Source organism: Lichenostomus cassidix, chromosome 6 (genome assembly GCF_008360975.1).
Source record: "Lichenostomus cassidix isolate B80296 chromosome 6, HeHo_3.0, whole genome shotgun sequence".
In the NCBI taxonomy this organism is placed as follows: domain Eukaryota; kingdom Metazoa; phylum Chordata; class Aves; order Passeriformes; family Meliphagidae; genus Lichenostomus; species Lichenostomus cassidix.
The window spans coordinates 7,073,302-7,091,410 of record NC_139487.1 but is presented as its reverse complement, the minus strand read 5'-3'; the positions used below and the strand labels follow the sequence as shown (position 1 = coordinate 7,091,410).

At 37.5% G+C, this 18,109-nt stretch overlaps 1 protein-coding gene across 4 annotated transcripts in view; it reads left to right on the top strand.

Moving 5' to 3' along the window:
* Window positions 1–18,109, top strand: part of ATRNL1 (attractin like 1) — a 431,564-nt gene that overhangs the window by 305,472 nt on the left and 107,983 nt on the right. For 2 of the 4 annotated variants that reach the window (XM_085064761.1, XM_085064763.1), the window contains exon 27: window positions 11,535–11,642. The exons of the other annotated variants lie outside the window; for them this stretch is intronic. In XM_085064761.1, coding sequence (XP_084920887.1) covers window positions 11,535–11,642 — 108 coding nt within the window. The remainder of the gene's footprint in view (window positions 1–11,534; window positions 11,643–18,109) is intronic. 4 annotated transcript variants of the gene reach the window in all.

The following is an 18,109-nucleotide window of genomic DNA, read 5'->3' as shown; positions in this document are numbered from 1 at the left end:
TTTTAAACCAATCCAGCTGGAAACAATAGCAGAAAACAAGTCCACACTGTTGAAAAATTTAGGACTCTCTCAAATGCAGGTAAAAGATTCTTATGCAGAATGGGACACGCTGTGGCAGAATAGAAAAATGTCTGATGCTTTCAGTTTTGTCAGAGGAAAGTCATGAATATATTGTGTTGTATTCATTTGCTCTTTATACAAACTGTAGGCTGCATATAGAAAGAAGGAGCCAATTAAGATTCCAGGTAAAATACAATACACTCTCTTCAGTTTTTGCTTGAGTTAATCACTCCTAATACCACATGAGGGTTTCTGAAAACTAGCAGTCAGAAATTCTGATAATTTATTTGTCCCTAAGCGTTTTAATCTGATACCATTATTAAAAAAAAAAAAAAACCTTTAAGACTGCCATAAAAATCCTGTTAGTAGTTCACTACTTAAAATCCTACCAGCCAAGTCAAGCTTGGGGAGGAAGTAAAGGAGTGGGAAAGATGACCTTGAGTTGCCTAAAGCCTGCAGTATTTAATTTGGAAATGGGCCATATTAGAGGAAAGCAGGTAAAAGCTCTATGTACATAATGCAAATGTGCACAGACACTGTATGGAAATACACTTTTGGAAGCCCCTGTTCTTTCTGGTGAAGTAATCATTGCAATATATGCATTTTAAAATTCCTACTTTCATTTGCCTGTCAAAAAACATGAAGGGTTTTAGGAGAGGAGGGAAACTGGATGCTGTGTGGAAAACTGCCTTTTTGTTTCTTTCTTAGGATTTACTGTGGGTAAAAACAGTAAAGCTGGCTTTTCATCCTTTTTGTGCAAATTCCCCACTATGCAGAGTGCTGCTAGCACGAGGCCCATTTTCAGTTTCAATCCATGTAAGCCTCTAAACAGCAATTTAAATGATGCACAGTGCTTGTGATCACATCCATAGCAAAGGGATGAATTCTTAATATAAAATGTTTTGTGAAGTTATGTCTGTGTAAGGTCCTTCAGTGCTTTCCTGTGCCTCACTGTGATTTAAGTTATTGCACTGTCACTGTCTTCAAATAACCATGGCAAATTCAAATTTAATGTCTGTCAGTTGGAAGGCAAATTCTAACAATTTACTGATAGTGATTTTGCTTTAAGATAGCTAACCTATGTGCTCTCCACATACAGTTACAATAGCATTCCAGTGGTCTACTCATCTATCTTAAGGATTTAACTGCAAAGGTAAATCACTATGTGAGGTGGATGTATACAGAACAGAGTCTGGAGAAAGACAGTGACTGCCGAACTGCTAAAAATACATTTAGCACATTGCTTCCTTAAATGAGCATGAGGGTTGCTGGATCAGAGCAAATGAATGAAACTAAACGTGGCTGGAGTGTTTGACCCAGCTGAAGTGGCTGTTCAGACAAGCCTTGCACTCCTGTGACACAAGAATGCTGTGCTTCCCTCTGACTGTGTCATTGCCACAATCCTGTACTTGGCTGTCCTCTCTGTTGTAAATTAAAATAGATGAAAGCTGTCGAGCCAAGCCTGTGATAGAGGCTAATTTGATGTGATATAATTGATGAACTCTAAATCGTCCCACTTCTCCCTCTTGAAACAGTCTGACTGGAGCTCAAAATGCCAGGGTACTCTGATTTACACTCTGTCACTTTTAGATTGGAAGTCTCAGAGTAGCAGCAGTGAGGGATTAACTTCTTCACAGTATTTCTTTCCAATCTGTAGAGTATGCACAAACAGACTGGTGCAATCCCTTGTAGGAGCACTACTAGGAAAGTCAGGTTGCCTTGTTTGCAGCTGGTTTGGGCACAAGATTACTAAGATTAATAGAATAGCAACTTGACTTCTGCTGCCACAGGTATTGCCAAGGTAGTGTCTGGAATTAGTGTTGTGCTTCCTACTTCAGAACTGAATTTTAAACTTTTTGTGGTACTTAATGCTTGAAAACCCTCTATTTCTGAAATTCTGACACAGCTGTAATATTTTAGATTAGACAGGTTCTCGTCCCTGTTGCTTGCTAGATAGCAATTCAACTCTTAAAATAATTCTCCAAAGAAATGTTACAAGTTTCAGACTTTCTGCCATCACCAGATTCTTGATTTTTGTGTTTTCCTCTTCAAGATAGTCAAACTCAGAGCAAACTGTCTTGGTTCCTTGGTTTCTTTCAAAGGTAAGGGGTGCTCAATGGCCTTGATTTCGTAGTTGTCTAGCAGGAGCTGAAAGCTTTTTCATCAACTTACTGCTCAAGTATTCTTGAGCAACCTCCATTAAAAGTGTAGCATCTCACCTCTGCTAAATGAGTTTTTTCAAACAGAACCAACATGAACAAAGGAGAGCTGCTTTAATTCACATTATTACTCTGATCAGACAGCAGAACTGCATCTGTTTCAGAGGCTGTTGCTCCCCTGCACAACACGAGCTGGCTGTGCCCACATGCCATTCCCACCAGCACTGTGTGCCAAATTCTTGCTGACCTGAATGTACCTCGTATGGTGAGCAAATCTGTGAAGTTTGGAATATTTCTTTGGCTAGCACCCAGATTTCAGATTAGTATCCTAGTTTTATGTTGATTAGCCAAGCCCCTTCTCGCTGAAAATGCCAAGTGGATGGGATTTGTTATAAGGAATTTCTGTACATTCTGAGTTACCAGAGTTTGTTTCTGATCCTGGCTGTAAGTTATAACTGGCTTTATTAGTTATTTGTAACTGGATGGTTATGAAAAAAATACTGGATATCAAAACTTCTAGAGGATGCAGCAGTTGAGCTAAAAATGAGGCTCATTGTTAATGAAAAAGGAGCTGGTAGCCACGTAACACAGGGTCTGAATTTGTACGGATTGCATCAAAGACCTTTGCTCACCTAAGACAGTAGCATGACCTTTCAGCAAGGCTCCTTACACTGAGGATTCAGGTGGGTCAGGGCATTTCCATCCCAAAACAGGCAGGAATCCTGGTAAATGCACCTCCTTTTGGTCCCCTTTGCAAGGCAGTGACAATGATGGTTATTCAGCTTAATGTGCTAAGGATTAAAACTTGAAAGCATTTAAAGGCATCAGTCAGTCATGGTACATCACCAGTTTAACTTCCTTAATGGTGATATCCTTTGTGCTTTAAGGAGCTGCTGAAGGATCCCTTTAGAATGGTTGTATGATTGTCAGTGGAGCTGCACTTAAAAAGTTGAATTTACGTTGTCACTTTATCAGTGTACCGGTAATCTCAAATAATAGATTGCCTTTATTATTGCCTCTAATTCTTTAAAACAAACTTCACCCTTGTTGGAGTGCAGCCCAGTTTTCCTGCTCAGTATTATTATTTCTCTTGCGTTAGAATTTTTTGTGTTACAATTTAATTTTAGAAAAGAAAAATAAATATAAGCCTTGAATTCGATGTCATCTGGAAAAAAAGAATCTGAAGATTTTGATCACCTGAAGTCACTATGGGGCCTGGGGTTCAGGTACATTTCAGAAACTCCAGCTTTTTATAAACTGGCCTAGTTCCAATTCAGTCATTATAATTTGGACTGCAGCTTTTCACGTCAGTTCACATAAGCAAATCCAGTGTCTACCCTTTTTTGTCTTGTAGGTTAAAAAATGCATTGACATTGTTTGCAAATTAAAATGTTCTTGTCCTGCACTTTAGCTTCTCTTTAAAGTAACAGTGTGTGCACTGCTTTTTTTTTTTTTTTTTTTACTTTCTCTGTACTAGGAAAGAGTCTGTTTTAAAAAGTGCTTTAGTTAGGGCCTCTTTAAAAAGTTAAGTACCTACAGTGAAAATGGAGTACAATATCAAGCAGTAAAGTAGAAAAACAGGTAGGAGAAAACTAGCTAAATATTTTCAGATTTCAAAGCCTGATTAAATTTATTTTAGAGTATTTAGAGAATTGGTTAAGCACATATGTGATCCCAGAGCCTGTCAGGGTTCTGAGATTTCAGGTATGACAAGTGATAATTCCTATCTTAGAAAACAAGAGGGCAAAGGAAGGGCTGGGCAATTAGGCACCAGCCAATTTATCATTAATTCTTAGGAAACTATTGGAATAAACAATTTTTACACGACCTATAGGAATGTAGAAAAAAGCAAAGGTGTGAGAGGCATTTAGTTGTTTTCTCAAGCACAAATCTTGTTGAGCCAAACCCAACTTCTTGATACAACAGATGAGCAGACCTTTTAGACAAATAGGAAGTGAATGTCAAAGTATATTCTGGTGGTTGTTGGTTTTAAGTTGTTCATTGTTATAAGGTAAAGGTGCATCAAGTGGGCTTCTGCTGGGATCTGGTTCTGGTGTTGACTTAAGAGGCAGAAGGGAGCACTGAGAATGGGAGCAGCAGTGCTGAGGTAACATTTACATACCCACATTTATTTACAATTGAGAAGACTGAAGGGAAACTTCAGATTTATAAAGAACTCCTGTGAAGCACTCAAGAGTTTTGGGAGAGATTTCTCCTCACTTGTAGACAGAATGGTCTCTGCTGCACACAGTGCAAGAAACAATTGGCTTAAATTTCAGCACGGAGATTTAATTTGGATTTTAGAAAGGACCTTTCCAGGATGGCGATCACCAGGTGCTCTGGACTTCTGGAGGGACTGTGGAACTTCCACCACTGTGGCCTTTTTGGAAATCATACATCTGCCTGAAGAATCATGATCACACTGCCCTTGTGTAGGACCAAGGCACAGGGGTGGACAAAGTGACCTCACAGTATCACTTAAACCCAGTTTTCTTTATTCAGACCATGTTTACTGTCTTCAAAGCAATTTGAATTACTTTAGGAAGAGCTGGGAATTGCCAGCTTGACATCTGTTGTTTAAGCTAAGTAGCTAAAGCTGGTTTATAACAGTTATGGTAATAATGGATAATATTCACAGTGCCTCGTGTCAAAAGGCTGTAGTTTAACAATGCTGATAAGAAAGGCTGAAATTTTGTTGTTGTAAGGAAGTTTCACTCTCTGACTATTTCACTTACAAAAATGGTAGTTATGCGTTCAAGTAGTTCTTTAGGAAACGTTTTGAAAGCATTATTTATGTGGCACCATTGTAGATGACAGAGTTCCAAGGAGTAGTTTGCACCATACGATATCTGAATCTCTGTTTCTTATTCTGAAATAATTTTAAGACATATTTTAATACATTTACTTATAAATAACTGTCCTTAGACAAATACAGAATGTCTTCTGTGGAAACATTTCAACATCTATAATTAGTTGATCTGGCTCTTTTCTCTGTACACAGAATTATTTTGCAGAAAGGGCATTTTTAGACATTTTCTGTCAACTGAAAATGGCTCTGCTAGCTAACAGCAAAATGTTCAACAGTTTGCTCAAAGGATTTTTTAAACCCACTTGATTAGGGCTAAGAGGACAATTCTGGGGTTAGCAAGGCCTATAGAAAGACTTAAGTACATCTTTAGGGACCTTTAAAATGTTCCTGGTTACAGATCTGTGTAAATGTGCACCATGGATTCACAGTGATCCAAGTGAATGAGATAATAGGATTAGGTCTTGTTTAGCTCTTCTTAAATTTTAAAGCAGTAAATTGAATTCTGAGTTTGTTATCGATTCTTAGCACCCAAAAAAAAATCTCCCAATGCCAAAATAATCTTCAGAAAAAAATATATGAAGGATCAAACACAACCTCATTGTAACATGATTCCCCCATAAATTACTGGCAAATGAGCATCACCCAGGGTGCCATTTTCAGTATTTTAGAGATGGGAATTCTATGCCAGTATCAAAAAGTTCATAAACTTGAAGTCACAGTAGATTCACATTTTGCTCTTTGCTTGCTAATGTGCAATACATTAAATATCTGTTCCTTGGATCTAGCAACAAAATGACCTTTTCAGGGCTCATCTTTTTTTCTCATTTTTGATTTGTTCAAGGGAAATTGCAGACGACTGGTATTTGGTTTCCAAAAGGGATACATAAAAACTTGACCTTTTGGAACTGTTATGTTTTTGGGATGTGTACACTGTATTTTAAGTATGTCTTAGCTATTGTTTGCTGGACTATGTCTAGTTTAAATAACCCTTCATTTTATTCAGTATAAAGCTAGGACAAAAAGTATAACTCCTCTCATTTTTTTCCCATGACAGACCTTTGCACACGCCTGAGAGCACCTTTTCTTCAGGCAATTTTAAAAGAAAGTGCCATGGAATAGGCCCTGGTATCTCAGGAAGTTTCCAGAGAGTCTATTTTGCAGTGCAAATAGCATGTTATACTGTGTCCGTCATTGTAATGTCTCATTGCCTACCTGAACGCACTCTTGTCTCAGAGAACTTTCCACTCAGCACGGTGGGAAATGAGGCAGAGGGAAATGATTGTTTAGGAAGTTCATGATGGAGAGAATGAATGAATCCAGATTGTCAGAGTACTGTCATAACTGTGGCTATTCCTGCTGCTTGGTTTGCTATGCCAGCTTTTATCCATCTCTTAAAATCACTGTATCTCCTGCAGTCATGGAGTGGTGAGCTTATTTCACCTAAAACTCAACAAAAAAGTTTAATGACAGTGATGTGCCTTTCCAGTGAAAGCAGCTGATTTGGAAATCAACCAAGTCAAATAGTTTATTCAACATGTAAATGAGAAATTGCTCTCTTTTCCAGCCATGTAAATAGCCAATTTAGTCCAAAGAGGTTTTCAACACCAATAGTTACAATGAGAAAATTTACAGAGAAGGCAAGCTTTGTCTTGTGCAAATGAAAGTTAATAATCAGAGCTTCCTTGAAATATCACTATATATAATTCAGTTTGAAAACGAGAAATTAAGATTTGGGAAGAAAACTAAATTGTGTTTCTAACTAAAATATCTGTGATCCGCTCAGATCTGTGTAAGTCCATGTAAGCTACTTCTGTTGATTGGATGTGGCAGTAAAGAAACCTCAAGAATATTCAATGAATAGGTGAATTGCATTGTTTAGAGAGGTTCTGGTTTTGCAGAGCTGTCCATTTACATACATTCTTAATTTTTATAAGCCTTGGAACTTGTCAAATTCAGTGTGATCAGAAATTCATCAGTGCAGCTCTCTGCAAGGTTTTGACATTTTTTCTCATTGCAAATACTTTTTTTACAAAACTCAGATTTAATACATGGTATTGTTAACACTTCTATTGTAGCCTTTGGATGTTACTCCCATCAGCAGCTGACAGCACAGAAGCAGGAAAGGAGGTGACCAAGTTGTAACTGCAGACAAGTCAGAGCTGAGGGATGAATAAGCAGAACAGGAATTTCAAATGAGACATTTGGAAAATCCTTGTCACTAGGAGGGTCGTGCAGCACTGGACTAGGCAGCAGTTTTCAGAGAGATGCAGAATTACCATTTTCCTGGTTTTGAATACTCACCTTGACAAAGTCATAGATGTCCTGTAACTTCACTGATAGTGATGTAAGCTAGGAAAAAAACCTAACCCATCTGAGGTGTGAAGGAAGAAAAGCCAGAAAACCTAGGCAGTTGTTGCTGTTAAAATAACAGACACCTGTTCAACTCCCACATCCTTATTTCTGGAATGGTGTGTTGAGGCTGCCTGGCTCTGTTCAACAGTCTGAAGTCTCCTGGACATTTTTGCTGATGTTTTCCCCCTCTTGCCCCACCCCAGCTGTCCAGCTGTGCCCTCGGGCATTCATGATGGTCAGTGCACACTTGTGGCACATTTCAGGTACTTCTGGCTGCCCCAGGAGCCTATTAGAGGTGCCAAACAGCAACGAGGATCTCTGAAAGGATTGCTCTGTTCATCCTATTGTGGCACTCAAACGACCTCATCCTTTTCAGCTCTCCTAATCTATCAGTCTCTCAAGAATGTCTGCTGCTGTATAACAAAGAGAGAGTACACCTGTCCTACTTCCTAACACCTCGTGCACTTTATTAGAGTTTTTCCAATTAGGGCTTTTCCAGGGCAGTTATGCTGGAAGGTGAAGAGCACAGAAAAGCAGTGCTAGTCAGAAGAACAGTGTCCAATTCCACATGAGAGAGCAAGTCTTAAAGAAAAGAAAAAAGAAAAAAGAAGCAAAATGGTAACATTTTCTCAAATACAAAGGATTTGAAACATGTCAGCCTGAGATTGCTGAAATACTGTGTTCTGTTAATGTTAACTCACTGTAATATGTATTTTGCATTGACTGTTTTATTGTACATGAATACAATGTAGGCATTAAAATATTTTGAAAGTGATGTTATCAACCGAGACAAAATAAAATCAAAACATTTCTACTTAAATAAGAACTTTGCAATGAATACATTTCCTTATAATGGTTTATACAAGATGCCATGGAAGGCTTTAATTTACTCCAAAGTGCATTGATCAGAGGAGTAGTATCCCCCATGAGAATTTTTTTTGATCAATGGTAAAATTGATTTGCATTCCCAGGCAAATACTTTCTTGTGCTACACTTCTAGATGGGAAAGCAGGTCCTATTCCAAAATACTTACTTGACTAGGACACCAAAACTCAAAATTACCATAATCTGTGGGTTCAGATGTCTACATGTTCATGCAAAATCAGCTGAAATGTGTATTTCCATGATAGGGAAATAATTATGCCAAAATGGTTGGGTTTTTAAGAAATGTTTTCAAATTATATGGGTGTTGAGTGAGAAATTGACCTAATTTATAGTGTCCTAGCATCTTACAGTTCTTCACTGCAGACAGCTCTAATTCTATACTTTACATGAAAAACTCTTTAATAGGATATAAATTAATACCTTGGAATTGCTGCAAAATAATAGAGTTGCCAAAAAAAATTAATCTTGTCAATAATCTTTTGCTTAATGAGATTTAAAATTATGGTAGAACTTGAAATTGGTTGTCTGCTCAGTCAAATAAATGCTCATTGAATTTCTCAGCCCTATGCTGAGAAAATGTTGTTTTTAATTTCCCATACTTTTAAGTGAATATTTAGAGATGTGCCTGCGTTCTGAATGTTATAAATCAAATTTGTGATAAAATATTTAAATATTACATGTTAATACTGTCTATCTGATGTCTCCAACTGACTATCCCTAATTACTGGAGAAGTGTGGGTTTTTTTTCTTTTTTTCCTGTGATTTTTAAATTCAGTAATATTTTTGGACACGAGTATATAAAAGTAAACAGCATTGTAATTTCATTTTCCACTATCTCATTGTAATTTCTGCCTCAGTCATGATGAAATCTTTGTGGGGTTTTGGGATTTTTGAATCTCTTTAACTGCTAACAAGAAGCTAAGGAAGATCTTTTTCACTCTTCCTATTATACCCACGTTAAGAGATTTTCCATGTTTCTTGCCCTATGGGTGAGTTGCAGGAATTCCCCAAAACTAGAAGTTCTAAAACTTTTTCCCAATATCAGTACCTGGACAGCTGCAGATGGTGGGAGGCAGTGACCTTTTCCAGCCACAAAACTGATATTAAACATAATATCTTCTTGTATTTCTCTTCATTGCATCTTATTTTTCCTGTCCTACACCTTACAGGGAGCTTTCAAGTGCTGAAGGGAAAGCAGCAGCATTTTGAGCAAAGCACTTATCTTTGATGTGCAATGCTCAGCTGCCAAAATCAGCAGCGCTTTATGGGCAACTGAACATTTTAAAGTTTTCATTCTTGTTTACAGAGCTAATTAAGAATCTTTGTAGTACTCTTTTCAAATGGCAGACTATCAAAATTACAGTGACTGTCTTGTGAATGGAAAGGTTTTACTCAATGCCTGACCAGGAGAAGAGGGGGAAAAAGCTATTGGTCTTAAAACCATATCAAATATACGTTTCTTTATAATTTGCATTAAATAAATCTTTTAAGTAATAGTATGTGCATTTGGAGCATAGGTTGTTCTGCTCATTTTAGTATTTTTCCCAAGCAATTCTATTTGGTTAAAACAGTGTTTGGTTTCCCATTAAAAAGTAAGCACTTGCCAATAGCTCTGCAGACTTAGAATACTGTAATGAGTTCCATGTGGCAGGACTGCTCCAATAACAGTGTTTTCTTTAATTTTTGTTATTCTAGGAGGAGAAGGAGCTAGATGTAGTAATTTTAGGATGTAGTGACTCAGTATTTTGTGCTTTCAGTTTTTGTGGTCTTTGCTAAGTTGTTGGTAGGACTGGAGAGTCATAGTAGTTCTTCCCAGCTGTAAAATCTTATTAGTGAATTGTGTTCATGCAAATCAATGCTGATGTAAATCCCAGACAGAGACCACCAGTCTCACGTTGAAATAAAGAGTTAAAAACATAATTCTCAACCATTTAGATATTCATACTTTTATTTATTCTCAGTATAAAACTTGCAGTTTTGCCCACAGACACATTGATTGCCCTCTTGGTGTGATATACTGGGAGCCCATTTGTGCAGGTGCTGCTGCCAAACACACTGCATGGCTGTAAAATCCAGACCTTGGGAAGGTACTGGCTGTGCACTGAGAGACAACTGTTCTGGATTTTAATGTTACAAGTGCATCTTTAAATTTGTGTAGATGACCTTAAAGTGCAAGACAAGGCAAAATGCGTAAGAGGCATTGTGAAAAGAGTTTGTAACAGACCTTAAATCAGGAGTGTTTAGTAGTAAGCTGCCAGCAAATATTTGCTTGCATACCTTTTATTATTTCAAAGGCTTTTATGAACAGTATGTCACAGTGTCATTTACATTCAGGCACCACTTTCTAATGTTTTAAGCTTTCCAGAGATAACAGGGAGAAAACCATTAAGAAAATGAAACAGATCTTTTCTAATAAATCATTTTTGCAAGCATTTTGTCTCTTCGAGATTCTGTGACATCCTGTTCAGCTGAAGGAACAACACACCACTTGAATTGCACGAGTCATTCACCTTAAATATTTAATAATGCTTTCATTAGCTGCGCTGAACCAGTGAAGTAAGATCTGTAATATCTAGTGCTGGTCATCATTTTTATTCATCATGGTTTAATAAGCATTATAATTACCGACTGAGGAAGAAATATGAGTTAACTTTGTGGTTTTGCTTGGGACTTCTGTGCACACTGGTATGATTGGAAGGGATTATACAGGCTGTGTGAGCGTAGCTGAGTGTATTCTAATATACTGGTGCAGAGTTCCAATCCTGACACATTATTCTTCATATGAAAGTAACTGCAGAAAAGATACTGCATAAAATTGAGTCCTGACACTATTAACTCCATCTGGCTTAGCTGTGAAATATGAAAATTTGGAGGCCAAGTGGACTTGGTTTTGGCAAGTGTTCTAATGCATGTGTTATCAGTGGAATTAGACTTCAGCTATTTTTACCAACCATTTCCTATATTTGCGTGCAACTTACACAAATAGCAAAGTTATTTAGAGAGAACAGTCAGTTAGGGAAGCTTTCATTTGGAGATTTTGTCAGAGTTCAAGCTAAAAGGCCATTTGTAGGCACCATAACCTTCTGTGCTCATTTCTCAAGTAAACACAGATGATGATTATGATTCAATATAACTTTCTCACTTTGATACTACAAATATGACCGTGTGCATGCTATTTCCATTATGTTTTAATGGGAGGTATAGTAGGGCAGACTGATATCTGGTGCATTTTTTAACGTTTTGTTAAAACATCATTTTTTCCTCATCAGCAACTTATGCGGGAGCGACAGCAGATGGCCAGCCGCCCCTTTGCTTCTGTCGATGTAGCACTGGAAGTAGGAGCTGAGCAAACAGACTTTCTACGAGGGCCATTAGAGGTAGGAACAGTGGTGCTGACAAGGGACCATTGTGATTTGCATATTTTTATTGCCAGTCTCATCTGCATCTGCTTCTGAAACCAAGCAGCGTCTGATTACCTGGAGCTGACAAGTCTCAGCTATGTGTGTTATGTCATTTCCAAGGTGCAGAGTTTTAATATCATGACATCAGCTGTACCCAAAGCCACTGGAGAATCTATTAGCTTGGGCTGGAGTGACAGTCAGCTCACCTGGCAGTCCTGTTGTGATGGATGTGAGCTGAAGGAATGCAGGACTTGGGCATTAAGGAGGCAGCAAATGTTCATGCTCAGTCCTTCAAGTACACAGTGCCATCTAGTTAACATCTATCTTAATTAGCAGACATGACAGAAAACAAACAAACAAAATAAAGCACCTTAGAGTCAAAATTCAGTGCTGTGTTTTATACACAGAGCTTTAGAGCATACAGCCTGTACTGCATGGTTTTGTTTGTAGGAAATGGCTATATTACTGCATTCTTTTATTGCAATTGCAGTGCATTGGAAAAGAAATAGCAATATGCAAAGCAATGTGATGTTGGAATGGTGTAATAATGCATGAAATGGATTCTAGAAGTTTCAACTGAAAATAGAGGGAAAATTACAATATGTGGATAATAATGAATATCCAATCTAGGTTCAGCTTTTGGGAGATGATCCTCTACTCCTTTACCTTTATTTACAATGTTGTGTTTACAGTTATTACTTTACCCTATTTGTGATGGTACCTGGCAATGAGGTGTGCTAGCTCTGAAATCTTTCAAGATTATACTCTTCATTGCTGCCAATTCTTCCTAAATTCAAAGCTTCTCTTGCATTTCTCAATAGCCAATCTCAATGGAAGATTAAATACAACCTATCAAATCTCCAAAGCTCCTGGAGATTGAGCAATGTGAACAACAGATTCATAGCAGAAAGAAAAAGAATCAGCTCTTGAGTACTTCTCACACTGAGGTGCTCTGTCCTGCTGCTGTACAGGAAGTAATAATTATTATTCTTACTGTCATAATTTAAATATTTGGAATAGATGGTGAATAAAAATGACATATCTTGTTGAAGAAGCTTTGTTATTTTCTGACCAAATACTAGACCACTCACATTTTTTCACCAAAATTACTTTACTTCTGTCTCTAATCTTGGAACTGAAGACCTCTCCAGCTCCCCAAGCTGAAGACACATTACTCTGCAGTTAAGAGTTAACTTTTTTGGAACGTGATTTCATTGTCTCTTCTCTGGTATCCTAGAACATTTTTTACTGTTGTCTTTTCAAATGGAGGCAGTGAGCAGAAGATGAAGCATCCAAACCCTAATTTTGTACATTCTGATTATTTAATTAAACTTTAGAAGTAAACATCACAAGTTAATTGCAACATTTTCTTTCTCATGTATTTTATTTAGCACTAAAAGAGATGTAGATGCTAAAATATTTTAATTATATTTTACAGTTTTTATAGCCTTCTTTTTTTCCTAGCCTAGCATTTTCTAGCAATTGTTTAGAATTCAGCATCCATAGTGTTTTTTTCCTAATTAATACACAGTTATACACAGAATGAAGTCCATTCAAGATTTCCTTGGAATTATAATACACTGATCTATATCCAAAAAAAGCATTGTGCAGAGGACTAAATGAATGTGATTCAAGTATTGATTGTCCTTTGGTATATATTCTGTAAAAATAAAGGAGCTATATTAAGGTTCATTGTGAAAGGATACTAAAAGTTTTAGTTGCTGTTCTGTTCATGTTCTGCTCTTTTGGACTGAGGGGAATCCAGGTCACACATTTCCAGGATGCAATGCTTAAGAATAGAATAGTATGAAATGGCTGCAAACTTCATTTTTGGTATTCATTTAGGATCATTAAACTACTTTAATAATTCAATCATACCTGATGCTCATTGGGAGGCTTGAAGAGCTTTTGGTAAAAATGAGAATATGCAGTAATTTCAGGATGTTCTGCTGGCATTGCAGAGATCTCACACTGATATAGCAGAGGTTCCAACTTTAATGATGGTGCATTGCATTCCCTCACCTCACACTTTTATTGACATCGTGTGTTACTGGCTGATACTTTGGACATTGTTATACTTTTATTGATGTTGTAATAACTCCAACACTTCCAGTGACACCATATTGATCTGTGGGCCCTGTGGGCACTGTGTAATGTCACTGAACTCTTCCAGACATTGCTGCAAGGCTCCCATTCAGCTGCACAGTCAAGCTGCTGTTCATTGCTGTCATCTGCCTCACATGGTGCTGGTTTTGTGCAACTGGTGCTCTGCAGTAATACTGATGCTCAGGTATTGATACGTGGCAGTATTCATGTGGCTGTGCATGGTAATGTCAGGATGCTGTTTGGTTAACTTCTGCATTTTGCATTTATTTGTAAATATCCATAGCAACTGTTTCACTGTGGAGGCTTAGTTTGCAGTAGTAAGGCACTTTTTACCCAGTGTTCAGAAATATTAAAAAAAAAACCCCAAGAATATAAATACTGTATTTAAAATGGTTGCCTAGTTTAGATACTTACAATACAACTGATAATATTTGGGTGTATTTTCAGTTAGCAGCAATTTGCAACAGATTAAAATAAAATCCTGGAAACACTACAGAGGAGAGTTGAACTTTTGTTACTTTGGAGTTTCTATCAGCCAGTCCATCTTTCTTAATGTTTTACCAACAAAATGACAGTCTTCATATTAGCTCCTTCAAAAAACTTTAATCTGCATCATATTCCTTCTCTTTCCTGCTGTCTGAGTGGGTTTTTAGACATTGGCAACAGCCTTTGTTCTTACCCATTAAACAATATTATTCATCAGTCTTTACCTCCTCAGGCCACCTTTGTGACATTAACAAGTCTCATCTTGTCATCCGTTCTGTCATGTTGGGTTTATAAAAACTCTCAAGTCTTTTATTGTCAGTTTAAACTTAACACAAAAGAAATCAGACTTAGTTTTTCCCTTGCCCTCCTTCTCTCCTGTACCACACCAACCACTGCCTTGCCAAGGGTACTGATAGGATGTTAGTATCCCAATTCTGAATGTACCAAGCAATACTCACCCCTGTTGTGTCATGATATCCATGATATTAATCTTGTGCAGAATTATACTCAACCCATGCTAGTCCTAATCTGCATCTTCATCTGCTTCCATTATTATTTCCATTGCCCTAATGTGTGAGCTCTGACTAGAAGGTGAGGCTGGAGGGAGGACACCTCTCACTCTTCCTTCTCCCTCCTGGGAGCAAGAAGAGCAGTCTAAGGTCCCTCTGGTGGAGGAGAGGAAGGGAAGCCTGGAAGCAGTGACCCTCTGGATCCCAAAAGGGCAACAGTCAAGCACAGCTCTAGTGAAGTCACTGATGTCACAGGAAAAGGTAAAAGGAGAGAATTCCCAAGGGCTCCTTGTTAGCAGCAGCACACAGCACAGGCTGTTAAGGGCAGAGCCAGAAAATAGCAGAAGCACCCTGTCCAGAGAGTTTGAGAATATCTGCTGTTTTGTGGTACCACCATAATTTTTTTTCAGTACCAGGATCATAAAAAAAAATCAAAGTAGCATCTTAGATCAATAGATACTCATTGCTGAGCTTCTTGGCACTCAGTGCCCTCAGTGTTAAAATGTTTTTCATTCCTTTATTTTCTTTTTTCCAGACATCTGAGCCATTTCCAGACATGATTGCTTTTTACTTCTCAGTATATACCAAGAGCTAAATCATTTAGGCTATCTTCATATTCTAAGCCTCCTTTAGGCAAAAAAACCCCTGTAAAATATAAATCACTTTTGAACAGTTCCTTCTGTGCTGCTGACAGTCATTTCAGTTATTCTATATATTAATTGAGAAGTAAAACAACTTTTTTTTCTTCTTTGCCTGATTTTTTAATTTTTTTTTTTAAATGGGGGCAGATTATTGATTCTTTCTTTAGGTAAGACAAGGTAGACACTGCTGTAAACTCCTCATGTTTGGTCATGCTAAGTCCCTAGTCAGCAGCATCTGCTGTGCTGCATCTGCTGGAGTAAAGGCAGGTGTGTTATTGCCTGCAGAAGAACCAAGTGCAGATTTACTCTTAGGATGATCATCCATTTGATATCTTTACAGTATCTATACAAAAAAAAATCTATGTTTGTTTCTCTATCAAATTATATTCTCTAGTGAGTAATATTTATGACACAGTAAATAACTTTCGAATTTCAGGCACTTTTGATAAGTATGAAGAAAATGTTGGCCATTATTTGTAATTTATTTGAGTTAAAAATTGGAAGGTGTGCACTGATGCCAGCAGCTATCATTACATAAAGAATGGGTACTGGAAATTAAAGTGACTTATCAAAACACATTAAAATCCTTTAGTGAGATTTGTGGAGTTTAAGTAATTGTAGTATATATTAATAAGTCGTGTTGCTGGCTTCTCTTGCCAATAAAGAGACCTTTTAGTTTGGTTAAATCTGGTTAAGGTGTGTTCATTTTCTTATAAAAACTGACAAAATCAGTGAGTAATTTTTGAAAATGCAGCCTATATTATTTTGAACAAAATTAAACTAGTTGCATGCTTCATCAGCATTGCACCTGCATTGTGTTGATGACATAATGTCTAATGCCCAGGAACAGGCTTTTCCCAACTCTTTGGTACAGATCATCAGATTTCCTCTTGATATGCTCACTTCCTAATATTAGTCTCAGTATCAGAGGATAACTTCACTGCCCTTGTGAAAGAGTAATAATTTGAGATAATGGTGAAATTTTCCCTGGAACGGTCATCTTTCCAATGACCAAAAAGGCCATATCTGTTTGGCAACAGGGACTCTCAAAGGCCATTAGATTTGCACTTCTTGCTTACTGAAAAGTCATGTCATGATCTTGAGCTGTTCACTAGAGCTCAAGGGGGACCAGAGGAGAGAGAATCTAGATGAGAACAATATAAGCAATCAGAGACTTAGAAAATGCAGCTACAATGAAAAGTCAAGGAAATTGGAGTAGGCTGTTGAAAGGAGTCAAAATAATAACTTGCAGATATGCAAAAGGTTAGTAGCAATCAGGAGGGCAACAATCTTCATTGCGTGCACTGCAGGTGGCAAAGGTGTAATGGACTTAAATTGTAGGAGGGAAGGTTTAGAAGGTATCAGGAAAAGCTTTCCATAATAAAGCTGAATCACTGAAAGCAATTGCCTGGGGAGGCGATGGAATTTCTTTTATTGGAAGCTTTTTAGAGCAGGATGGACAAACATTTCTCAAGTACAATGTACCGTAGCTGCATTAGATACCTCCTTTCAGCTCTGTCATTATTATGATTCTGATTGCTCCCTAGCTCTTCCTTCTTCAGCCTCTCTGAAAATGTTCCATTTCTGTTGTTTGAACACCTTAATTACCTTGACTGCACTGTTAGTTTTCTGTTACTGAATATTTATGACCCTTCGTTTCACTTTGCCTGTTTAATTCATTGACTTACATCCTCAGTTTTCTTGCAAGATCAGAAACTGTTAAGTCATCTCTGACCCCAGCCTCTCCCTCACTGTAGGTCTGCCAAACATGATCTCCATCCTTTCTGGAATAGCTTCAATATTCTCCTTGAAATCTGTACTAATGATGTAATTATTTTTTTCTCTTAACAAGTGCATTGCCATTTTTATAGCCTTTCAAAATCCGTGCACCCTAGACTACTAGATCTCAGAGAAATGTAGTCAGATGTCACACCTGTCACTGAAGAAGAAGAATCTATATTGGATCACATTTTCTGCTTTTCTGTGGTTCTCAAAGATCATGTTAAATTTGCTGTCCACTGCCTCAAGAACTCCATTATCTTGTGCTACACTTCGACCTTGATGGCTCCCTGCCTTCTCTGCCCACTCCCTCAGTCCTGTTCATCCAGAAAACTTTCTCCTGAGCTATTGAGTTACTTTATTTTAAACCCTACTTTCCAATATATTTGTTTTTTCTTTGAAAATGATTGATGCATATTGTGTGGGGTTTTTGTGATATTATGTACAAGGGGTGTTATACACCAAATTCACATTTAGTGGCTCTTTCAGTGGAGAAAAGCAGCTTTGTTTGGTTTGCACCACCTCCTTACTTAGATGAACTGTTTTTCATGAAATAAGATGTTTAGATTTCATGCTATTTTGCTCCTCATTCAGTGGTTATTTGCAACAATGTTGCTCTGCCCAGTTAAATATCTTTATGCTTGTGTAAGATTTTTGTTGCTTCTCTCAAAATTTATGTGTAGAAACGTGTGAGTGTTCTGAGCCTGTGATTCAGAGTAAATATCTCACCTAGCTGCTCATGCATACTGGTCAAAGCTATAATTTTGTGTGTGTTGTGTATACTAAATCAATGTAAAATGTGTAGATGTTCAATTTTTTGCACAGAATCACATTAACAATATTTGAAGATTTCTGAGTGGTATTTTTCTTCTCTGGCATATGGGAAATCCAAAATTAATCTGAGAAATGCTGCTTGGAATAA